The sequence below is a fragment of the Peromyscus californicus genome, unplaced genomic scaffold (assembly GCF_007827085.1).
Source record: "Peromyscus californicus insignis strain IS unplaced genomic scaffold, ASM782708v3 Scaffold_8__1_contigs__length_139910024, whole genome shotgun sequence".
Classification (NCBI taxonomy): domain Eukaryota; kingdom Metazoa; phylum Chordata; class Mammalia; order Rodentia; family Cricetidae; genus Peromyscus; species Peromyscus californicus.
Genome location: NW_026294606.1, coordinates 105568440 through 105593892, shown reverse-complemented (window position 1 = coordinate 105593892; position 25453 = coordinate 105568440). Strand labels below are relative to the sequence as shown.

Genomic DNA, 25453 nt, shown 5'->3' with positions numbered 1-25453 from the left:
GGGCTGACCACTTGGTACTGGATGACCAATGTGGGGGCTCTCCTGTGGAGGAAAAAGGACACTGTAGCCCACCCTTCTGAAGTTAGATCTGTTGTTTTCCTTGTCGAAGATGAAAGCTGTCTGAAGACAGAACTAGCTAAAGTCCCTGTGCTTTTTGGAGTCTTGCAAAGATGAAGTTTCAAGTCCTTGAGGAAGCACTAAGAGGTAGGGGCCCACCGACCCTAGTGAGACCAAACAAATGAGACACAATTGCTCATGGATGTGTATTTTAATAAAAATAATTCTGTCAAAATACAACAGGAATTTTTTTCATCTCAAGTACAATTTAATAGGATGTTTGTGTTAGAATTCTGTCAACCCTCTCACACCACAAGTTTCATGCTAACGCCGAGTATCAGCTTGCAAGGACAAAGGCAGAACCAGTGTGCACAATGTGGAGGATGCCTGTTTCAGCTGTAGTTGATAATGGAGGGAACCTATGCGAAGAGGGGCCCTGGGACAGCCAGAAGCCACCATCTGGCCACAGGTCCAAGTGCCTGCGATTGGTGGTGAAATAGGGCTCTGCTGTCCAGCTGCCAAATGACATGCATACCTGAGTTGTGAGCAACCAAAGGAACGTTCAGCCCCAACAGTCCTCTGCCTCATCTTTTTGTGCTTAAGGGCTGGGAAGATGCCAGGTAGCCAGGCAGTCCTTACTTCCCTAGCTTGTGACAGCCTTGTTCTGCCAGCCTACACTCAGCCACAGACCCACGAGGAAGGGGTGGGGATGAGTTTTTGACTCTGAGTGGTCTGCCAACTTGGTCCTTGCTCTGCAAGGAGCTACCATCTGATGCCACAGAGGGAAGGTGAGTAGGGAATGCTGCTCCCCAAGGGCTGGACAACCCAACACAGCAAGGTCCTCCTCCTGCCCACAAGGGTCAGGTCCAGCCCTTTACTAAGCTGCATCCAAGAACTATTCCCCACTCCAGGCTCCTGGAAACAGGCTAGTGGGAATGGGGGTACATATGGGGCTCCTCTGGCAGCAGGACTGGACTAACAACTGGCTCCAGCAGCTTGATTTTGGCCCTCCCCACAGCTTGTGGGCGAAGGCTTATGTCCCCAAAGTGAGCTGTCCAACTAGGACAGAGAACCCCTCTGGAGAGGAACAGAGTAAACAACTTGGACTCAGCTGAAACAGTGAGATAAGGCACAGAAAACGGGGAGGTGGCCGTGGGTACTGAGTGCGAGCCAGGTAGACACACAACCCCATGCAGCACACAGCAGTCCCGAGCCCTCCAAGGCCCTCTCAGCCGCTCCACAACCCAAGTCTAAGCACCCATGCCCACTCTCGTCACACTCCTAACGGTACCCGCTGCTCAGGCACTGCTCAAGTCATGCCAACCTGACCCTCACAAAGCTCATTGCCATTTTGCTTTAGGTCTAGACAGGACTGTTGAACCCACAGGAATAGTAGTCCTGGCTCTGCCACTATTTGCTGTGTGGCTTTGGCCAAGTCACTTGATCTCCTGGGCCTGTTTCTTTAACTGGTAAAGGAGAGGACTGGTGGAGACTTTTTCTAAATTCCACCACTCTGCAAATGCCACCAGTTTTCATATCCAAATGTTAGGCCAACCATTGTAACAGCCTGATATTTCCAACCTGAGTTTGGAGCTTGGGTGTTCTAGCCTTGGACAGGATGAAATTTCCTTTACACAGGACAAACCCTCCTGACAAGCTGCTAACCAAGGCCCTGCCAGGAACCAAGAAAATGTAGTAGCCTGTAGGATTAGCCCCCAGAGCAAAAGTTTGGAAGATTTCCGTCAGGGCCCTGGCCCCTCACTGACAGCTGGTCTAACTTATTTTTGTCCAGCTGTGGGCCTGGTGAGGCCTAGTAGGCACAGAACATCTTGAGCTCTACCCCTGATTTCTGTGTCCACCAACAGAACATGAGCTCACCCGGCCCAGATGCCGAGGGGACTGGAAGGCCATTTGTAGCTTTGCCACAGTTGGACCTACTCTTTGCAGAGGCTGCCTGGGCTTTTCACTCACCCTGTGAAGCAGGTAAGGAGATCCTGGCCCCTCCAGGTCTCCTCTCCATAGACCCTCCTCTTCCTTGGCAGACAGTCCCCTCTACAGATGGCCCACCCACATCCTGGCAGCATCTCAGCCCTGTGGTGGTAGGGTGTGTTGTTGTCCCACCAGCTGTGAGGATCCATGTCAAACAGCTGCTGGGACATTTGTAAGGCCCATGGAGTCTCCTCTTCCTAAGAGTCGCTGGGGCCATGCTGCAGGGAGCAGCCTTCCACAGCTGCAGGAAGTCTGGACCAGGAAGCCAAGGGCTCCATCCACTCTGGACCAATGGTCCGAGACTCAGACTCCACGAGGTACCAACTTCTCCACAGGAAGCATCAATCCCATCAGAGTTGGGCAGTGATGGTGAAGACCCAGGCAGGAAGAAAGCAGCCAGCCTGTCCTTAAGGGCCTCTGTCCTGGGAATGGAGTCTTCCTCTTGGCAGCCTGGCATACAGCAGCTCTTGGGTTGAAGGCAGGTAGTTTCCAGGCATTCAACTGAGAGTAATGAATTATTTGGCCATCTTAACAAGGGAAGGCAGGGCATTGAGATGGGAGAGAGGGGCAAGGCAGGCAGTGAGAGGCAGGGTAGAGTGGTAGACAGCGTGCTGGCTACAGACCCTGTGTTCCCTTGCTTTGCTGTGTGCCCCGGGCCACCTCACTTCCCTGAATCCCTGAACCTGCAGTTCTGTGTTTTGTCTACCTATAAGGGGCCTAGAGACCCATACCTCTTGGGATGCTGCAAAGCAGCTTAGCCTGACCTTGCCCACCAAGCAGCCTCAGCTGGACCTGTGGCTCAATAAAAGGGGAGCCTAAAATAAACAAATCACTTGACTGAAGTGACAAGAGATGATTCTTTTTTAATGAGTTGGACTCAAATAAAAACACATGGTGTCTGGACAGCCTCACCCAAGAGGTGCTGGACCACTAGTGCTACGATAAATACTGTGTCTTTTTTTTAATATATATATATTTTTTTATATATATATATATAATCTCATTTGTTTGTTTGTTTTTTACTTATGAAAATAATAAGCTATCATCAACCTGGATAGGCTTCATTACTAAATCAGCAGAAACCAGCTCAGCCCAAACTCTCCCGAGATAAACACCTGGTGGCTCAGTCAGGAGGAAGGAAAAGATTAAAAAAACCCAACCTCTTCTCAAAACAAAATCTCCTTTAAAGGAGAAGCCGCTACATGAGTAACCAGCCAATACTGTGTCACAGGCCGCTGCACGTGGAAGGCAGAGGGAGAAGGAGAAGACAAGGAAAAGAAGGAGGGAGAGGTGGAGGGAGGGATGGAGGCAGGGAGGACCGGCCAGGTAGGAGGAGTGGGACTCTGCCCATGGCTTCCAGGTCTCTGTACCAGGTGCCTATGGAGGGCAGGGTTGCTCCAGCCCTAGGCTGAAGGACGGCCAGACGGAGCCAGCCAGGAAGGTCAGCTAGTGCAGGTAGTCGTCGACTCTGGCAAAAGAGCAAGATCCCAGGCCTGCTCGGGCCATGAGTCGCAGACATTCAGATGCCTGGCCCAGGGCAAGCATCAGAGGCGGCTGCTTTGGCAGGTTCTGAGACTCTGTGGAGGAGATTATAAGACATGGTCAATGCCTAGTCAAGGACTTGGGTGCAGGTCAAAGTTCCCTAGAGGTTAGAGGTATGGACAGAACTCTTGGAACAGTGTTTATTGTCTGAGTGTTCTAGCCACCGGTCATGGTCCTGCATTCATGATAGGAATCTGAGGACCTTGGCCTTCTCTAGAGCAAGTAAGTTGGCCTGGCCCATGGCCGTGAACTAGCGGCCAACTCAGTTGGGCAGAGGGAGTTAGGGTCAGGTTCCCTATGAAGGCCTATGCCAACCTTGATGCTATTTCTAGGAAGAGGGAAGGTGGTCACCCACACTCATGGGTGAACTTTTGCTTTCATTGGATGCACTCACCTAAAATGGCGCTGTTGAGAGCAGCACACACAGGCTCCCTCTGGATGGGATCAAGCTGATGGCCAACTGGGCAGCTCCAGGGGTCTGAATATGCTAGTAGACTAAAGGCATCCTAAGGGACAGAGCATCCATGAGAGGAATGTAGCACACTCTACATATTCCCATAGCTCCAGAGGAGGTCAGAAGACTGCATGGGGCCCAGGGAGAGCTCAATATACCTGGACTATAGAGTCAGGCAAAGATATACCCTCTTTAGATCTTGGAATGGGGGAAACACCCTAAACACCCCAAATTCCACTGCAGACATAACTAGAGCCTGTTCCGGCCTATTACTACTGCCCCTAGATGTTCCCAGAGCCCCGGCATCAAATGGGGAACTGCTCTGCGTGAGGACCTGGCTTATCCTATACCTGCAGCATCTCCGTGTGGGCCAAATTCTTGCCGTACTCTCGGCCCAGCTGCTCACTCAATGCTTGCAACTCTCGGCCAAACAGGATGATTCTTTCTGTGGCGGCCTGGTTGCCCCCGCAGAGCTGCCGCCGTGGATGCCCATCGTCTGCACCCAGAGTTCAGCAGAAAACACATTAGAGGGCGGAAAGGGAAGAAGAGGGGGACCCCGTGAAGCTACTGCTCCTGCCCAAGGCAGGCAAGGGCTAGGAGAGCAAGCAGGTGGAGCAGCCCCGTCCAGCTGGTACACAGACCCCTCCCACCCTGCACGGAGCTGATGAGGGCCACGTTCTCAAACTCCCTGTGGCCTCTGAAGGGTCTTGGCAGCAGACATGGCCCTTCCTTCACATTGGAAGCCACCTCAAGGACACATCCAGGAATGACTAAGAGTGGCGGACTCGGTCCAGCTGCAGTCTCTCAAGCTGCCAGAGCCTGCCATCTTAGCCCTCTTAAGAGGAAGTAGGCATTAGGACTGTATGTGGCCCTCTCAAGGAACATAGGGGCTGGGTCATACTAAGGAACAGTACTTACCCATGCTGGACTCATCTGTCTGCAGGTCTTCGTGCTTGTAGGCACCATTGACGATGCGCGTGGATATGCTTTCCAACACACCATTGGGATAATGTTCCGCCTCCATCTCCATTTCACTGTCACTGTAGAGAAGAGTTGAGATGAGCTGGGCCTCTATCCAGGCTTTGCTTACCATCGCTTCAGGTAAACCGAAGGAGTTTACCTGAGGGACCATAATGGGTCCTACAATGGCATCAAACTGAAGGACTGCCAGAAGCATGAGCGGATAGATAACCCAACCCTTCTAGGCTCTCAAACCCAGCCCCTACCACAGTTATCTCTAGGTGCTTGTTACAGGATTCCTATTCTTGTCCCAAAGCTGCCCCTGTGACTCCTCTCAGTAGCTCTCTTCTGAGGTGACACACCTCTTCAATATATCCCTCTCATCCCTACCAACTGCACTGACTGGGTATCTCGAGGCCTTGACAGGGACCCAAACTAAGGTCAGCTTTTAGGCATGCTCAGGACCTGCTGAAAGCCATTTGGAGCTGCAGCCTACAGCCCAGGCCACCTGGCTATCTATGAGCCTGATTTCATAAAAAAACTCCTGAACTGTAGACCCTAGGGGTTCTAATAGGCCCAGCCTCCTTGGAGAAGGAGTCCCTGTGTAGGCCACCATGTTCTCAAGTCTGGCAGGGTCAAGGGAACTGACAGCTATATCTTGAATAGGGACAAAAGCCAGAACCAGTGTTTGGCCTGACCTTTCAAGAGGCTGCAGTCCAGGCAAGACCTACAACAGACGCGAGGGTAAAGGGCAGAAGGCAGCATTTCAAAGGAGACTGCCCAGTGGTGGGTCCAGTGGGTACAGGACAGAAGTAGAGTGGAGAGAGAGGAGCAAGACAGGCACCTGGTCTCCTGGTTACTGGTACTGCTGTGGGGCTGGGACTTGGTGGAGTCTGTTGAGTTGGACTCGGAGTAATTGATGGAGGACGGGGAAGAGGAGGACGAGGAGGACGAGGACGAGGAGGAGGAGCTGGGTGCGGGGTATTTACTGTGGTTCTGTTTGTTCTTGGTGGAAGCAACGCCATTGCTGCAGCTGGGACTGTCTGCTCCTAGAAGCCAGGTGGGTCAGAGAATGTGGGTCACAAGTGGGGCCCTCGGGATTGCCAGAGTGGCCTTTTCCCTTCCACCCAATCCAGCAGTCAGTCCTAAGTCCACCACAAGGAAAGGTAGGTGGGGTGGCCATTCTTCTCCACACCAGCTCATCCCAGAGAACTCTGAAGAACGGCTGACCTGTGTTGTGCATGTGGGAACTACTAGGGCCGTGTCGGGGGCTGAGGCTGGGGGAGCCAGGGTAGCTGTCTTGGGACTTGGGGCTTCGGGAGCTCAAGCTGCGGACCTCACTGTCGGTGCCGTTCACCATCTCCACAAACTGTCGACACCTGTGAAGGGAGCAGAGCATTGACGCTCTGGGCTGGCCCAGGCTGTGGGCTCCTGTTGTAAGCCGAGGGCCAGGGTCTGGAACTGTAAACCTGACTTACTTGAGCATAAAGAGCAGGTTGGGGTTGTGCTCCAGCAGCCCAGGGTAGAAGCGTTGGGTTGTTTCAATAGCTTCACCCACCCGGCCTTCCAACACCAGCTTCTGGATTTCTGCAGAGAAGAACAAGGCTGTGAGTAAGGGCTGAGATCCCCTCCATATCCCTAGCCGGAAGTCAGGGGGGCTGGCTCTTGGCATGCTGCTAGCTGGAGAAGCTCACAGAAAAGGCTGAGAGAAGTTGGTTGCCCAGGACCACAGCAGAGGCTGCTTTGGGTCAGCTGTCATGGAGTCTTCAAGAATATGAGGGGAGAACAAGAACTGACAGCCTAGAGGTAGTGAAGTTCCGTAAGTCTGTTCCTGCAGGGCACAAGAAGCCAGGGAGCTAGCTAGTGAGGAGAAGCCCGGCTGTGAGATCATGATCTTGGGCTACGGTCCACATCTTGACAATGTGTAGATGCTGCAGTGTGCTCCACACTGGGAGAAGAGGTAGTCCACCTCACACTGGCATCTCTGATGATGGTACTTCTCTGGCCATCAGCATCTCGCTACTCCCTTCTCACTCTCGCCCTAGGACCTGATGCATCTTGCTGTGAATGACTTCTGGGTCTGAAGCTCTCTCATTTGTAGACTCCAAGTCTAGGATAGGATACCTTTCCATCGGTCTGGTTGAGCACAACTTCTCTATGAGACCCAGACACATGCACATACACAGACACGGAGATGACGGGCTCAGAGACAAAGGTAGGCATTCACAGGCACATTCATAAATATATCCACTCACCCACATTCTCCTCTCCTCCTATCTTATACTCTGTGGGTTCTGTTCTCTATCCTATCCCTCCTTCCAGGAGAGCTGCCTTTGGTCAAGAAAGAATAGGTTGTCTGCAAAGGGTAGGACCAGGAGTAGGGAGCAGGGAGATAGTACGACAACAGCCAGAGAGCATCAGCTTCACCCGGTCTGAGCAGCGAGTCCTCTCTCTGGCCAAGAACCAGCAGAACTATTAAACTTGAGTAAGTGGTGGGAAAGACAAGGTGGTGGTGTAGTAAAACGCAAACATTCCTTTTGGAAGATCACGAATAGGAGGCCAAGTAGAACCCAGGATTCAGGAGGCAGGGAGAAGAAACTAACATGGAGGAACAGAGTTCTGTCATGCCAGGACCAGGCCTGTACCTGACTTTCAAATGTGTTACGTTAGGGACGCTGCTCTGAGACCTTCTGGGGCCACTGGCTGCCCATGTGGCAGTTGGATCTTGAATGGAGGACAGGAGCAAGGACTGAACACGCAAGCTGGTCTCCAGGATGCTAAGGACAGGGTTGGACTAGACTTTTGACAGGCTAACAGATTCGGGGGCGGGTAAGGAGCCACAGGAAGAGAAAAATTAACCTTACTTTGTCTGTTCTTTATGGATGCCTGTTCTTCCTGAATTGTGGTTTCAGTCATTCGGGCAAAAGCTGTGGCTGTGGCACAATACCCATGATGCACCAGGTAAGACGAGACCATGCTAGAAAAAAAAAAAAAAGAGCTCAAGGTAACACTCAAGAACCACATTTCCCATAGAGCACTGAAGGGGGACGGACTACATACACCCCTGAGGACTCCCCTAAATAAACCTTGGAGGTGTGACCTGGAAGTGGATGAAGAAAGTGAAAACTTCCCTCAAGTACTCATACTGTTGGCAGGAGAGGAACTGTCACCTCTGTGTTCACAGGTCACAGGAGTGGCTACAGTTCTCTGAGATATGTTGCCTTCAATCTCACAGAAATGGCTGCCTTCTAGTAGACTGCAGCAAGTCCAGATCTGGTCAATGAGCTTTCCTCAGGGCTGCCTAAAATGGCAGCTAGCCAGGCAGTGTGGCAGTTGCCAGGACACAGAGGTTGCCTGGCACACCCACACTTGACAGAAGTACTAAACTTAAGCAAATAGTGAGAAAGGCAGGGTGGTACTCGGGGCTGCCTGTACTAGGCAGAAGTATCCTTGTCCCCAGTGAGCCTGCCAGCTGGTAGCACTGGCTCTCAAGCGGCAGTTCTCAACCCCTCTGGGGGTCACACATCAGATAGCCTGCATATCGGATATTTACACTGTGATTCATAACAGTAGCAAATTTGTAGTTATAAAGTAGCAACATGAGGAATTGTACTTAAGAGTCGCAGCATTAGGAAGGTTGAGAGCCACTGCTCTAGAGTAATAGGAGATTAATCTATGGTCCAAATTAACTCCATGACATACCATGTATCAGGAGCCCAAGAATTCATGATATCAGGCTGATTTTGTGGGGAACAGACAGGCACAGCATGGCCAACAGGAGCACAATATTTGTGGAAGGGCATACTGTACAATTTAACCCCATCTAAAGCTGGCTGAGCAGTGCTATATGTATGCATATGTGTACATGTACAAAGATGAACTCTTATGACTCATGTGGATGGGAGATGTATGGGAAATGTTCTGAGGCTGTGTGCAACTTTGGCTGTTTGTCTTCTTATGTTTTAAGTGACAAATAAGAATACAAACAGCTGGGCAGTGGTGGCACACGCCTTTAATCCCAGCACTCGGGAGGCAGAGCCAGGTGGATCTCTGTGAGTTTGAGGCCAGCCTGGGCTACAGAGCGAGATCCAGGACAGGCACCAAAACAAAACAGAGAAACCCTATCTCGGAGGAAAAAAAAAAAAAAAAGCTTGGCATTTGATCATAAACAGAAGAGCAATGTATTTTGAAAAAAAAAAAATGGTTCAGATGAGTCCATATGAACATCAGATACCTCTAAAATGTACTTTCTTGGGGCTGGAGAGATGGTTCAGTGGTTTAAGAGCACCTGCTGCTCTTGCAGAGGACCTGGGTTTGGTTCCTAGCACTCATACAGTGGCTCATAACCATCTATAACTCCAGGTCCAGGGGATCAAATGCCCTCTTCTGGTCTCCACAAGTACCAGGCACACACACAACGCACATAATACAACTGCAGGCAAAGCACTAATTCGTAGAAAATAAAAATAAATAAATAAAATATAGCTTCTTTGACTTAAGAATACTGTTTAGCCGGTCAGTGATGGCACACGCCTTTAATCCCAGCACTCAGGAGGCAGAAGCAGGTGGATCTCTGAGTTCGAGGCCAGCCTGGTCTGCAGAGTGAGTTCCGAGACAGGCAGGGCTACACAGAGAAACCTTGTCTTGAAAAACAAAACAAAAAACACTGCTTTAGAGGACACTAAGGAAGTAATCTTAAGCATTTATTTTATTATTATTGTATGTATTTGAGTGTTTGCCTTCATGTATGTATATGTACTGTGTGTATGCCTGGTGCCTGCAGAATACAGGAGAGTATCAAATCCTGTTCGACAAGAGTTACACATGGTTGTGAGCTGTCATGTGGATTCTGGGAACCAAACACAGTTCTCTACAAGAGCAGCCAGTGCTCTTAACCTCTGAGCCATCTCTCCAGCCCTGTATATATGTAAATTTCTTTTTATTATAAAAGGGTTATCTATCCCAGCGAAAGAAACAGGGGCTGGGGATTCAGGTCAGCAGTACTGTGGCTGCCTAGCATGTATGAGGACCTGGGTTCTACTGCTGTCACAGAGGGAGGAGGGAAGGGGAGAATGATAATACTTGAGTCTCACCAGGGGAAGCCAGTCAGACATGAAGCTGTGACAAATCTATCTCTAACATAACCTAGCCATTTCCAATTTTATAAAATAAAGCTATGTGAATAACAGAACACAAATTATACGCAGGTCTTGGCAAATGCTGCAGAGGACACATACAGGCACCATAGATACATACATATAAACAAAACATCCATGTGCTGTGCCCGACCCTGAAAGTAACTCCATCTCTTCTCCTGCCCAACCAGCAAGTATATTGTGGAGAATGGCTTTGCTCTGGCCTTCAAGGAAGCACTTCTCAGCTGCTGGGCTGGAAACCAGAGATAGTTATGCTGTTATTCCCAGGTCTGGCTACCTGTATCTCAGTCCTTCCTTAAGTCTATCTTAGTCAATCCCTCAAGAAAAGAAGGCTGAATACTGGGGATGTGGCTCTGTGATAGTGCTTTCCTAGCATACACAAAGCTCTCAGTTCAATTTCCAGTACCACAAGAGAAAGAGAAAGAAAGAACTAAGGAGAAAGGCCAGGGTGGGGGTTTGGGGAGGTGGGGAGGTGGGGGCTAGAGACCAACTGAGACTGGATGAGAACCCACTCCTATCCCTGGCCCCCTGGTGCCTTTGCAGAACAATGATCAAGGTTAGCAGAAGCCAAGCCCTTCCCTACCCTTGGGTGGATGAGTAATGGTCACTGCTTCACCCAGTTGGCTAGGGAAATAAAGACCCAAACTTGGGCCCCTGTTGGATCTCAGCAACACTGGCTTCCAAGACAATTCAGACATTAACTAGCCAAGGAGCTTGCTAGGCTGATCCTAAGGAAGACTTCCTGATACTGCTCTGCCACGGACACAGGGATACTTAGGTGGATGCTGACCCTGGGAAGTGATTTCAAGCCAAAGTATGGCAATATAGATTTTATTTTTAATGGTTTTTTGAGACAGGGCTTCTCTACGTAATCCTGGCTATCCTGGAACTTGCTCTGTAGCCCAGGCTGGCCTCAAACTGAGAAATCTGCTTGCCTCTGCCTCCCGACTGCTGGGACTAAAGGCATGCACCACCACACCTGCCCTGTGCTGGTGATCTTACACACAGGAGCTGCCTGAGGGGAAGGTTTGGTTTTTTTTACCTGTTATTAATTTTAATTATATGAATGTATTCAGTGTATGTGTCAGTTTGTGCAACTGAGAGAGGCTGGAGATGTCAGATCTCCTGGAGCTGGAGTTACAAGTGGTTGTGAGTCACTTGACACGGGCGCTGGGAACTGAACTCAGGTCTTCTACTAGAGTACTGTGTGCTCTTAACCACTGAGTCTTCTCTCCAGTCCCAGGCAAGGTTAACTAGGAGCAGCTCCAAAGTACAAAGAGGGAGACAGCCACTGATGAGAGGGGACCAGCAGCTGGAATTGTTAGCAGCATCTGCAGGACTGCATAGGTCTACAGTACCATGAGGCCTAGGGGAGAGGGGACAACACTCACTTCTGCAGCACCGCCTGCCACTCGCCAAGCCGGGCACTGATGGGAAAGCCGTGGACAGTGCCCTGGACTTTGGCACGCCATTCCCGCATATAGTCCTCAATGTCGAACAGGAAGGGCTGCTGCCCAAAGTTGGCATCCACAATCTCCCCAGGAGTCTGCAGGCCTACGGTGGGGTAGAGGTTGGCCTGAGGAGGAGAATGAATGTCAGTCAAGCCCCTGAGAGCAGCGGGGCTACAGGGCTTCTCTTTACTTCCATAATTCCCACCAGCCAATACTATGGCTAGAAGAGAGTAGCATGCCAGAGGCAGCAGGGATCAATCACATTCTGTCTACCTCCCTAGCAGAAAAGCTACACCAAAAGCTTCAAGGGAGAAGAAGAAGAAAAGCAAGCAAGGCTCAGCATGGGAAGTCCTCTGTTCTGCATCAAAGGCCACTGTGTCCCCAGGGCCTTTGGCCAAGGCACACAGTAGCAGAGAGGACTGCACACCACTACACACATACTAATAAAAACGCGCCACAGGGTGGCTTATGGCTTCTCCCAGAAAGAGATGCAGGGCCAAGGATGGCCTTGTGGCCACCAAGAAAAGGTACGTGAGGGGTGGGGTGACATAGGAAACGAGGAACACAGAGGAGACTAGCCAAAGGATTTGGTGAGTTGCTTCTAGAGCTGGCAATGGAGAGAGGGGCTGCTCCTCCTCCTGTGAAAGGCTTACTCAGCAGAGGCCTTCTGGCCAGTGACGTGTGGAGCTCTCTGCTTATACTGTACTACCCACTTCCAAGACCAGCTCTAGTCAGGTCACGTCCTCATTCAGTGCCTCCTGTGGCTCCTACTGCCAATGCCCAAAGCTTCACCCACCTCCTCCCCATGCCACTAGACACCATTTCCCCAGGAACCCCTATCCACTTTTTTTTTTTTAAAAGATAGGGTCTCTCAGGTTGATCTCTGTGAGTTCGAGGCCAGTCTAGTCTGCAAAGTGAGATTCTGGACAGGCTCCAAAGCTACACAGAGAAACCCTGTCTTGGGGGGGCGGGCAGAGGGGGACAGGGCCTCACGTAGCCCATCTGACCTCAAACTCTCTATGTGATTGATGACCTTGAACTGGCCCTGCTGCCTTCACCCCTACATGCTAGGATTACAGGTGTGCCCCACCACCTCTGACTCCCTTGACCCTCTCACCTTGCACTCTCAGGTGATGGGTCATTGACAAGTACTTCATTGTTTCTGGGCACACAGGGTTCAGCCCACCATGAGGTCTAAACCCACAGACTCTCTACTTCCCTTCTTCTCCTCCATCTTCTACACCGCAGGCAAAGCCCACAGGGACATTTCCCAGTCTTTCCAGCACGTGACAGCACACTGTCCACACTCACGTCTGTTCACTTCATGTCATGTCTCCATACCTAGACGCTTCCCCAGCCAGAGTCAGAAATCTTCTAAGTCTGCTCCCTTTGCCTAGGACAACAGCCCCTTTGTGGGGCCTCCAGGTAGAAGAAGGATTCTGATACATAGACAGGAATTTCAAACATGACTGTGGGTACTGCAGTTAAGGTTCAGAGGCCCCTCAGATCACAAATACACTTCTCGGGGCAAAGTGGGATACCCAGGATCCTAAAGCAGCCACCAAAGTCAAGAAACTTGTCCTCAGAACCAGCCAGGGCACACAGACCCATGCAGGCTCCCAACATTTTGGGTGAAGGCTCTGCATGTGACAGTGCCTGAACCACTCAGTAAAGTAATGGGACCGAGAAGGTGGGACCGAGAGCCCCAAACTAAGCTGACAGGAAACCCCATCCCTTTCTAAGAAGAGAAAAACCTCTACAACTTATCTCCCAGGCCTAGGGGAACCCTGAATGGAAGCATTCTAAAGTTTCCAGGGGTGCTGGCTTTCCTCAGGGATCTCTGATGGGCCTGTATAAGGACCTGGTTCCTAAAAGTTCAGGAGCAATCCCTATATGCCACACCCCAGTTCACTGGCTGGAAGTCACAGGTATCTGATTCAGATCAGCCTGTGCCATGGGGTTACCCTCATTCCACCACCATTCCCTTATCCCCACCCACCACAACTGCCTTAGAAAATGCCACAAATTTCTGTCACCTGCTAAGAGACGTGGAGGAAGACCAGGCCTTGCTGAAGAGAGGACGGCCAGCAGGTAACCCCTACTGGCACCCTCAAGCTGGCAGCACATCACACATCCCTGCTTGGGGAAAGGGCCAGACTCCACACCCTGCACTTGCAGGTACCACCACCCACCCCAGGCAGCCCTCAACAGCCCAGGAGGAGGAAGACCCATTAGTAGTACTTACCGGGAGATCTGTGAAGGCTATACCTGCGGGGAGGAAAGGACAGTGATTAGGCCATTAGATAGGGATGCCTTGGTCTCCAAGCCTCTGTGAACTCGAGGTGCACATGGTAGCCAAACATGTACTAGGCCCTGGTAGTTTTAGGCCTGGGCCCTCCTCTTGCTGGATAATCCAACCAAAAGGGAAACCAGAACCTTAGGTAATTAATTGCCTATAGTTTTTCTACCTAGTAATGTATCACCTAAAGTTGTTCAAGCCTTTTGATCTAAAAGGTCTTCATAGAAACCTACTGTGTGCTCTCACCCTGTATCATCTATTACCTGATCCACTCCTCATGTCAATTCCTTGGACCAGGCGTTCTGTTTATTCTCCCAATTACAGGCAAGGAAAAGAAGCGTCAGAGGCTAAAGGTCTTGCTTTGGTCACTGAGATGTTGGTAGTGGTGGATCTGCACACAGTCCTAGTCTGAGTCTAACAGTCCAAGCTGACAGAGAAGAGCAGGCAGGGAGGGTGGCTGCTGCTTATCTGGTTCCAAGTCCTCAGAAGTTCCTTATTATCCAAGCGCTGGCTGACAATGGCCTGTGCATCTCCAAACCCTCCTGGCAGGAATGGGAAAGGCATATCTAGAGACTTCACTTTTGAGCTGCAGTAAGGGTGGAGGTCATGCAACCCCAAACTTATCAGGAGACCTGAGCAGTATCCTTAGAGTAGTGCATCAGAATGTGAGAGCCAAGGAAGCCTCTTCCAAGACCTCACAGAGCGCTTTTTTGGATAGTCTGTCATCATTTTGGAACTCCTCAGCTTTTGGCGTTAGGGGTATTCAAACCACTGACTCCTTGAAGGTCCCAAAGGACTTTCTGAACCCTCATCCAGAAGGAAACAGAAACTTGGCAAACAGCACAGTGAAGTCTGATGACAGCCTTAGGAAGTGTACATTATTTCTCACACTAGTTCACAGACTAAAATCCAAGGTAAAGAGAGATAAAACATTCACAGCTACTTTGCTCTTCAATGAGTGAAAGTCAAACCTTATTATGCTCCACTGGCCTAAGGCCACTTGTGAGCCTCACATATAGGGTCAGAGTCACAGCACCAGAAGCCCCTCATTAAGCTGCCCTTGGAGATCTTGGAGATCTAAGATGTTACTCACTCCCCGGGCTCGGAAAGATGCTCAGAGGACATTAAAAGGGGACTCCTGCTCTCAGTTACTGCCATGTGACCTGCGGCAAGATACCCAAGTGCTCTAGCCAATCTGAAGAAAGGGTAATACTAACCCTTTACCTCAAGGGGAAAAAGAAACAAGCAAACAAAAACGAGACCGTCTATGAAAGCTGCCTCATACACCACGAGGTCTAGTACAAGTTGGCTGCAGTGAGCTGGCTACACAGTGAGAAAACTGCCACACTCTGGACAGAGGCTGACCCACTCAGACCTGCCCAACTCTGCCTCACAACAGCACCAGGAAAGACAAGTCCTCGAAGGGCTTTCAGGACAACAAGGAAAAGAAGTAATCTCTACTGTACTGTGGGAGGAAACACTGCTCCCTGATGAGACTCTGTGAGCCTCACCAAAGCTACTATGATAGTAAGATTTGTGTAGACCCACAGGAAGAAAGGCCAGGCAAACAAGATAGCCAGACTTGCTAATAAGAAGAACCCTGGATCGAACAGGGTCTGGGGTCCCTGAAGCTGAGAACAGAAGACCACATGGGACAGTACAGGACCACACGAAGAAGAATCTACAAGCACACTTGTGGACCAGATATCAGTCCTCTGACTCCACTATCTTATACATAGCTGTTGAGGAGCCAGGTCCAGCAAGAGGACTGGGGAAACAGCTATAAGCCAGCTGGCCCTCCAAGTGCCCCTGAACACAGCAAGAGATACTGAATGATGGAACACAGGGCTTGAGTGCTAGGACAAAGAAAAGAACCAGGCAGGCCAGAAGTAGGATAGTAATTCTAATTCCCTAAAGTGGATGGGATTAGAGCTGAAGCATATTAATAATAATAAGATCGCACATGACATGGGAAGATTCACCAAACATCTATCACTCAAACTTCATGAAATTCCATGATCCAGAAAATGTAAAAGACAGGACCTATTAATTTTCAGTTAGGTCTCAAAAATATACGTGTGGACCAGATGGTAAAACATGAGCTTCAAGCTAACATACCTGATTCTTTCTCCCCCCAGTATTAAGGATGGAAGCCAGGGCCTTGACTAGGCCAGGCAAGTATCATTTTTTAATTTTAGGACAGATTATTCTTAAGATGCCCTAGCTGGCCCTGCGCTTTCAAGGCCCCTGCCTCCAGAAGTTGAGATCACAGTCTGTGCAACCAGACGGAGCTTAACTGACTCTTTCTTTGGCTTTTTTGTATTTATTTTGCCTTATTTTGTGATACTAAGGATTGAACTTAGGATCTTGAAGAATCTAGGCAAATGCTCTACCACTGGACTACGTCTCCAGACCACACAACTGGTTTTTAATGGTTGCTGTCTATCTAGGCAAGCTTAACTACACGCAGAACTCAAATCTTGGCTTTTTCCTCTTCTGTTAATAAATATCTTCATTAAATGATACTTGTTTATCATACTTTGGGTTAACAGAAGTTTGAAATTAACATCAAATATTAAGAAATAAGACCATAGAAGCTTTTTTAAAGGATAGAAAAAATAGGCAATGTACTACCACATCAAGTTTAATTAAACACATAGAGTAAGTCTTTGCACAGGGTCCATAAAAAGAATTCACTAGGCAGATGAATACCAGAAATGGCCTGAGGTGACCAGCCAGCAAAGAGTTTGAGGCCCTTTGGTGGTCCTAGCACACATCTACAGGGCCCAAAGGAGGCACTAAATACACAGGTACTATAGGTACAGCATAGCAGTCTCCCAACCTTATATCCACCAACAGACACCATGCTGTAAGCAAGATGGACAAGCTACAGGGATATGAAAGGCAAGCACATGAAGGGGTAGGACTGAGTCTGGCTGTAGACAGGAGGTGAAAGGACACACGATAAGAGCATACACGAGCCCTTGGATTCTGGCAGCAGATGAACCCAAAGTGAGGAAACAGCTGGAGTCAGAAAGCAGAGTGAGGAGCAAAGAACCTTCCTGAGATCTTGCCAGTGGGACACCAGCACTGCTACTAGGTGATGGTCAGGAGAGTTCCTCCAGATGTGCACCAGGGCAAGCTCTACCTCTGTGACATGTTCTCAATCACCCATCTTCCTTTCCTGCTTGCTCTAGGCTGTGGTGTACAAAGAATGGCTGAAGAATGTTGGCTCTTAGTTGCACATCCCCAGTCAATAGCAAACCTAATTCCCTTAGGGTTCTTGATTCTGGCTGGCTCATCTCCTAGAAAAACCACTCATGTGGAATATTCCTTTACACTGTGTGAATATATGTCACTATGATTGGTTTAATAAAGAAGCTGACTGGCCAATAGCTGAACAGGATAAGGTTAGGTGGGAGAGCCAAACTCAGAATGCTGGGAGGAAGAAGGGTGGAGTCAGGAGTCTCAAGCAGATACTGAGAGAAGCAAGATGGACATGCTGTACTGAGAAAAGGTACTAAGCCACACAGTAAAGCATAGATAAGAAATATGGGTTAATTTAAAATGTAAGAGTTAGCTAGTAACAAGCCTGAGCTATTGGCCGAGCATTTATTATTAATATTAAGGCTCTGAGTGGTTGAGAGCAGCTGCTGGCACAGGAAAACTCCACCTACACATACAGGTTGTAGGAACAATAGCCAGATATTTACTGCCCCAAAAGTCAGCAGAAGCAGGGCACCCACTTGCCATTTCTGCAAAGCTTGGTGGCCTGGTTAGTAAAGTGCTGCAGGTCCTCTTCTTGGGAGAAGCAGAGTATGGTCAGAGCAGAGGCCCTTGCAAGGCAGGCAAACTCAGCAGGTAAGGACCAAGTTGGGACAGTGTGGCCACTTACTAGTCCCTTTATCTTGTGTATGTATGTATTCATTTGAATAGGGGCACACATATGCCACAGCACATGTGTGGAAGTCACAGGACAACCGTGAGTAGTTACATAACTCAGGCTGGCCTTTAGCTCATAGAAACCATCTTGCCTCAGCTCCTGAATGCTGAGATTTCAGGCATATGTCACGTCTGGCATGTTCTTTCTCTTTCCTCCCCCAAACCCAGTTTTGTTTGTAGAGTGCTCTTATAGTCTAGACTGGCCTCAAACCCTTTGTACAGCTGAGGACAGCCTTGAACTTCTGCTCTTCCTGCCTCCATCCCTCTAGTGCTGGAATTACAGGCATTTACCATCACATCGAGCTCAAGTTCTAAAGTTGAGTTTCTATACATGTAGAGAATAGCTCCTTTCAAGGAGCGCATCAGACCCCCAACTTTCCCACTGCTATATTCCTTCACTCGACTAGTCCAGCTCCTTCCTCAACTTCCTCTTCTTGCAAGTGCACCCACCACATCTATCCTGCTGGACCTCCATTCCTATTTCTCAGACCCATCACTAGAGATTAACCTCCGGATACTTGCCTTTTCTCCTGGCCCTTTCTCCAGCCCATCCTTCCAATTCTCTCTGAATTTTTATTTGTAATTCTGTCAATGCTGCTTCATACTAACCATGAACGGGCCAGAGTTCCGTCCCTACTTTACTCGTTCCTGTCTCTTTACCTTCTGTCTGGCAGCCCTCACTGTTACTTTCAGTACCCCACTATCAGAAGAACTGGCCAAAGCTGGGCCACGTTATAAACATGCAAACCATAATCTAAACCATAATCACTGATAAGCAAACTTAGGGTCCTCAAACTTTTTCTCTATCAGGTACAACAGACAAGACAAGACAAGATCATGACCAGAACACTGTTCCACTCTCAGCAACCACCCTGGGCTTATCCAATAATGCTGCTGAAGGGACGGGTTAACAATGGGCATGCCCTGTTGCCTTCCATTCACCTGAAAGGGTTCCAGTGGCTGGAAATGACTGCAGTTCCCCAGAGCTGTACAGAGGCTCCATGATACTACTTTGACTTCAAGGCCTGCCTTTGAGTTTCTCATCAACCAAAGTAGCTCCACAGGCTAGACCCTCCGAGGTCTCCTATGCACCTACCAAGGCTATGGCCATTCTTGGTGTAGAAGCAGGTGCCATTGATGAGGTTGACACAGCAGCCGATCACATCCCCTGTGGTGAATGTGGGACCGTAGGGCTGACCCGTTCCCGAGGAGCAGAAGGAATGCCCATCATCGCCATGGTAACCATAGGAATGTTTGTCCCAACCTGTGGGGAAGAGAGCAGCAACAGCTGAGAATAATGTACTTGACAGAAGGCTCTGAAGGTCTCAGCTATACTCCCAGGCTCCACCTTAGCCAGCACTCAGGAGTGTGGTCTTTCACAGAGCTGCCAATGGACATGGTCCTGCTGAGCTGCACACACAGTCTGACAGAGTCTACCAGATCATCACCTCTGAGGAGCTGAGGCAGGAACCAAAACCTGGAAAGGACTCACTAGAAAACAAATGCAAAAGGGGAAGCCTCATGAAGGAGGCTAGAACATAAGAAGTCTATCCTAAAAAAAAAAAAAAAAAAAAAAGAAGTCTATCCTGGTGGGTTGTTACACTGTTTTTGTTTTTCAGACAGTATCTCATGAAGTCCACCATAGCCTCAAACTCACTTTGTAGCTGAAGCTAGTCTTGAACGGCTGATCTTCCTGCCTCCATTTCCCAAGTGCTAGGATTCCAGGAGAGTACCAGCATGCTCAGCTGTTAAAAATATGTATAAGTGTTTTAACCGGGAAAAATTTAGTCTTTTCTTTTTGGTGAAACTAGAGATTGAACTAAGGTTCTTAGAAATGCTAGGCAGGCATTTCAACATTTAGTTCTAGTAATTCTTTTTCTACATTTTATTTCTATGTATTTATGTATTTAGTTTTGTTGTTGGTGGTCTTTTTGTTTGTTTGGTTTGTTTTGTTGAGACAGGGTTTCTCTATGTAACAGCCCTGGCTGTCCTAGAACTCGCTCTGTAGACCAGGCTGGCCTCGAACTCCCAGAGATCCATCTGGCTCTGCCTCCTGAGTGCTGGGATTAATTTATATTGTATTTTAAGACAGGGTCTAAATTGTCTATGCTAGCCTCAAACTTAAGATTCCAGTGCTTCAACCTCACCTGACAAAGTCCTTCCTTTGTGTTCTTTTCTTTTTGTGTGATGGCCATTGAACCCGAGGTCTCACCTGTACTAAGCATATTATAATACTGATTATACTCCTGGCTCCTCTTCCATCTTAGCAGTACAATTCAAATTAATTTCAGCAAATGTATATACAGCTGGGTTACCACCAAGACAACAGAATGTTGCCAAGTGTGGTGGTACAGGCCTTTAATCCCAGCACTTCAGAGGCAGAAAGGCAGGTGGATCTCTGAATTCTAGGCCTGCCCGGTCTATTTAAGAGTTCTAGGCCAGCCAGGGCTGGCTACACAGTGAAACACTGTCTCAAATAACAACAACAACAATAATAAAAAAAAAGGGGGGGGGGTTTGGTGAGATGGCTCAGCGGTTGAGATAACTTGTTGCTCTTGCAGAGGACCCAGGTTTGGTTCCCAACACCCACAAAGCAGCTCACAATTGCTGTAACTCAAGTTCCAAGGATCTTTTCCCCTCTTCTGGCACTGTACACATGATACACATACACATGTAGGGAAACACTCATATACATAAAATAAAAATAAATAAGTTTCTTTGTTTTGTTTTGTTTTTGAGACAGGGTTTCTCTGTATAGCTCCGGCTGTCCTGGAACTCGCTCTGTAGACCAGGCTGGCCTCAAACTCACAGAAAACCACCTGCCTCTGCCTCCCTGAGTGCTGGGATTAAAGGCATGTGCCACCACCACCTGGCTATAAATAAGGTATTTTTAAACCCCAGAATGTTATGTATTTCCTCGGGAATAGCAGCTGCAGCAGCAGGATGATTCACAGACAGCATGGGACTTTCCTTTCCGGAAAGGGCAAGGTGCCATCCCCTCTGCCACTGAATAATTAACCAAAGTCTACTCCTGGGAGTTTGCAAGGGGTGATGTGGAATGTGGAAGGAACAGAGAAGACTGATGACATGTAAGTAAACAAGTAAGTAAGAAATACCTGGTAGAGACTGGAGAGATGGCTCAGTGGTTAAGAGCACTGGCCACTCTTCCAGAGGACCCGGGTTCAATTCCCAGCACCCACATGGCAGCTCACAGTCCTCTCTGGCTCCAGCTGCAGTGAGATCCAGTGCCCCTCTCCTGGCACTACATGCATGTGCCGCACAGACAGCACATATCCAGGCAAACACTCACACCCTGAGCAGAATTCTACTTGCCAAGATCAGAGGGAAAGACACTTTGGGTGAAGGGAATACAATTAGTTCATCGGAGCAAAACAAATTTCCACAGGCAGTTAGGAGGACAGCGGCTCTCAAAATCCCTCCCAGCCATTGTTCTAACCTCACAGAGAAGGTCAGTTTAGGAGCCTAAAGCTAGTAAGCAGGGAGCAGAGACGAAAGATGGAGAGAGCCTCGAGCAACACCTGTGCCTGAGACCTGGCACCGGTTTGCCCTTCCAGAGGTCAGTGGGTCAAGCTGGTCAGAGATGGGTTCTCCTCCTCAATGCAATCGAAGTTGTCTGAGTAAAGTAACCTTACTGAGCATCCTTCCATCCACACAACCTAACATCTGGTTCGTGTAGGTTCTCAAAGCATGTTTAATAGGACTGAGGGTAGAGCTCAGTGGTAGAGTATCTGTCTGGCACACATGAGGCTCCACATATAGAGACTATCAATGAAGTTGTTTTTGCACTTTGGAAAGAGACCTAGTCAGGTGGCAGACATGACTCTGCTCCAGCAACCAGATTCATTCCTCTGGTTCTCCATTCCTCATCTATGAAACAAAGCAGAGGATGCAATGTCCCTAGAAGCTTGAGAGTCATCTATGGTGGTGCTAAGTCCCCTTCCTATTTAGGGGACCAGAAGTCATGCCTAAGTAAGCCCCCTCCTACCCAGCACCCCCTCCTTAAGACTAGGACACTCTTTGCCACTCGTGCCCTGAAGCCAACAGCATGCACACTCATCCTTCTCTGGGCGAGTCTGGTATAAAGTTGGTATGTGTCTGGTAATGAGATTTGCCATTCCCACTACAAGACCACAGCCATGAAGGTCAGTGTAGACTGATTGCCTAACATGCTTGAAACCCTTCTGGGTTTGATACCTAGCACCGCAAAACAAAACAAAGACTAGAGACAGCTGCTTCAAAGGACAGCAGGACACAAGGGTCATAGAGGGCAGGTGGGCACTACTGTATGGGTCAGGCTCTGCAGGGAATCCTGTCCAATTAGGTCTGACTCAGAAAGATGGGCTGGGGCTGTGAAAATAGGGACAACACTCCAACAGAATGCCACCCAACTCACCATTCCTCCTTCTCCAAAGAAATCAGGTGTTGCTGCTCTCAAAGGCAACTGATCACATGGGCACCCTAACAGAAAAGCCAATGTCAGGGTGCCCTGCCACACATCAGGTATTATCAGATGCCAGTAACACAAAGGGAGGGCAAGCTACATTCAGCTCAGGAGGCTCCATGTGTACAGTTTAGGAATCCCAGTACCACCCATTTCCCCTGACTCATCATCAAAACGGGAAGACCAAACACATAAGTACAGGGTGGATGAGGAAGTGGTTCATTGTCTTGGCATCCCCAGAAACCATGCATGGGATATCCCAGAGGTGAGAGATTCTCTGTGGGAGTGCCAGGACTCCAGTATGATTGCTCTGAGAGCCCACCCATGCCATGGCCATCCACCAGAACACACCAAGGGCTTTAGTCTTAAAGTAACTGACAGTGGAAAAGACTCTGCTGCCAAACCACATCATCAACGTATTAGGTCAAAACCCTGGAAGAGGGCCTAGGCTGTACCCACTAGGTCCCAGTTCAACGTTGCCCATACAAAGGGGCCAGCCTATGCCTTACCCACAAAGCTGGCCTGAGCCTGGGCCTTCAAACCATTTCTGTTCCCACATCCCCCTCAACAATGGACTTTGGGGTCAGAGGATTTGATTTTATTTCGGTTGGGGTCTCACGATGTTGCCCTAGCTGATCTCAAACTCACGGGTTGAAATGATCTTACCGCCTCAGTGTTTGAGTCGGAATCCCAACTCTTCCACTCAGCTCCCGAGTTCACTCAGTGAATTTCTTTCAGGGATGGCATAATTCAGTGGGACTGTGCCTGAGGTATGATCCACAGGAAATGTTTCTAGTAAGGTTCTTTCCTCCTACCACCTTGAACACTAGCTTAGTAATCACACCTGGGTGCTCTCGACTTCTAGCTCCCTCTTGCCCTGCAGTGGCAAGCCAGGGTCACCATCCACCTCTCTCAACAAAGAGCTTGACAGGTCCCCTAGCAGAAGACCCAGGTCCACTCTGTTCCTCGTTGTCCACAGCCCTTATAGAGTACACAGCATTCAAGAGCCATGGCCAGTGGCTCTCAGAATTGCACCCTCAGGGCCTGTTGTGGAAAGGAATGTGCTGGGCAGGCGGGCTGGCCAGGGGGTTTCCTAAGCCTCAGGCTACTAAGAAGACTGCCAAGCGTTATGTGGGACATCAATAGTAGGGCTGCCCAAAAGGGTAGTCACCAGTGCTGAGACATTCCATTCAGAGGTCCAGCAGACATACTTTCTCTATAACCCTGACTATCTTTAAAAACCTGACAGAACCACGGTGGGTAACAGATCAACAATGACTAAGGAGAGCAGGAGAGGTATGTTTCCACTCAGTAGATGCAGTGAGGTAACAGAGAACACGCCCATCACAGACAGCACTCTGCAGTCACACCACTCCCATGGCCATTAATCTAAACTTTGGGACTCTTGGGCCATGGCACCCTCGAACCTCTGGTAGCTGAGAGAAGAAAAGGAAACAGTAACAAAGGGGGCAGAATCTTCATGGGGGCTCTGCATGGAAACCATGTTAAAGAGGGAGAGAAAAAACAAACAAACAAAAACTCTGCAAGTAGCTACTGACCCTGGGTAAGGCATCCCTTCCCACAGGCTCCTGGACCCTCCACTGAAAAGGGCCTGGGAGTCAACTAGAAGCCATGGGTAGGGCAAGGCAGGATATAGTCAGCACCTATATAAAAAGGGAGATTTTAGGACTGGAGAGATGGCTGGGCAGGTAAGAGCACTGGCTGCTCTTCCAGAGGACCCATTTCAATTCCAGCACCCACATGGCAGCTCACAACCGTCTGTAACTCCAGTTCTCTCACAAAGACACACAGACAGATGAGACACCAATGCACAGAAAATAAAAATAATTTATTTTTAAAAAATGGAAGGAAGAATTAAATCTTGTTTATGTCATCATCCTTGGTGTTGAGGAAAGACCTAAAAATGTCCATGAGGGTCTAGCTAGGTCTGGCTAGGTCTAGGCTCAAATGGTATCTGCCTAACCTGGGTGAGTTATTTTTCTACACCCGAGTCCCTGGGAAAGCTGAGTTTGTCAGACACTGAACCATGTTAAGGAATAGGGATGGCACTGTTCTGTACAATGGGGTTTATGGCCTCAACTCCCAGACTCTAGGGCTGAGTCTGGCTTCTGCTCATTTCCCACAGGCTTCTTTCAAAGCTCTGGGGAGTGTTGATGGGCGGATGATGTGTAGGTAAAGCGGAAAGAAGCCTGACCTTGCATGCATCCCCAAATCCTAAGAGGTGTAGGTAAATACGAACAAAAGGCTTCCCCAAAGGTGACCCGGACACCAGTCTTTGGACACAGCTCTCTCTCTCTAGCACTGCTTGTGAGGCTGGAGCAGCAACTGGTCCTCACTCGGCTCCAGCCTCATCATAGCATACTGGAGAATCTGTTTTCAAAGGCTAACAAACCCAAATTTTAGAACTGGACCTTTCACTGTCAGTAAGATCCCTTATCTCAAAGGTCCCAACTTGCCCTGAAAAAAATATAGTATCTTTCTCTCTCTCTCTCTCTCTCTCTCTCTCTCTCTCTCTCTCTCTCTTTTAAGATGGAGACTTGCTATGTTGCCTAGGTTGATCTTGAACTCTTGATGCTCCTGCCTTGGCTTCCTAAGCAGCTGGAATTACAAGCGTACTCTGTGCTCGGTCTGAAAAATACACTTGTTTAGACAGCTTCTCACTCTATAGCACAAGTCTAGAACTCAAAGTGACCCTCCGTTTATAGAGACTAAAAACGGATATAAGAAAGAGCAGAATACTACAACGAACCCCAATGTCCAGTAGTAGTAAGAGTTTCCTGGTCTAACTGAGCAGCCTTCAAAAGGCTGCCGAGCAGCACTGATATGCTGTCTAACACATGTCCTGTGGGGGAGGGCAGCCGCCCTTGGAAAAGGAGTTCACCTGGGCCACAGGACCAGGCACTACTAGACTTGAGCATAACTGCAGGGAAATGAGAGGTGGAGGCTCTCACCTGAACCATGCTCCTCCCTTGGGGACCACATACCACCACATGAACCATCAGGATTTCTGACCCGTTCCCCGCCTCTGGTACCCAATGCCAAACCACCTGTATTCTGAACTGCCCCGTAGCACCTGTTGCCAGAGCTGCAAGGCTTCTGGGCATCTTCATCACTCCCATT

General features: G+C 49.0%; 1 protein-coding gene across 2 annotated transcripts in view; it reads right to left on the bottom strand.

Moving 5' to 3' along the window:
* Nucleotides 1-249: 249 nt before the first annotated feature.
* Nucleotides 250-25453, bottom strand: part of Ranbp10 (RAN binding protein 10) — a 62080-nt gene continuing 36876 nt past the window's right edge. The window contains exons 4-14 of one of the 2 annotated variants that reach the window (XM_052727646.1): nucleotides 18947-19114; nucleotides 13855-13877; nucleotides 11550-11734; nucleotides 7867-7979; nucleotides 6481-6589; nucleotides 6233-6381; nucleotides 5847-6051; nucleotides 4961-5082; nucleotides 4393-4538; nucleotides 3983-4094; nucleotides 250-3623 (exon numbers count right to left, since the gene is read on the bottom strand). In XM_052727646.1, coding sequence (XP_052583606.1) covers nucleotides 3493-3623; nucleotides 3983-4094; nucleotides 4393-4538; nucleotides 4961-5082; nucleotides 5847-6051; nucleotides 6233-6381; nucleotides 6481-6589; nucleotides 7867-7979; nucleotides 11550-11734; nucleotides 13855-13877; nucleotides 18947-19114 — 1463 coding nt within the window. In that variant the 3' untranslated portion in view covers nucleotides 250-3492. Of the gene's footprint in view, nucleotides 3624-3982; nucleotides 4095-4392; nucleotides 4539-4960; nucleotides 5083-5846; nucleotides 6052-6232; nucleotides 6382-6480; nucleotides 6590-7866; nucleotides 7980-11549; nucleotides 11735-13645; nucleotides 13664-13854; nucleotides 13878-18946; nucleotides 19115-25453 lie in introns of those variants that run through there. The other variant, XM_052727648.1, reaches the window with a different exon arrangement.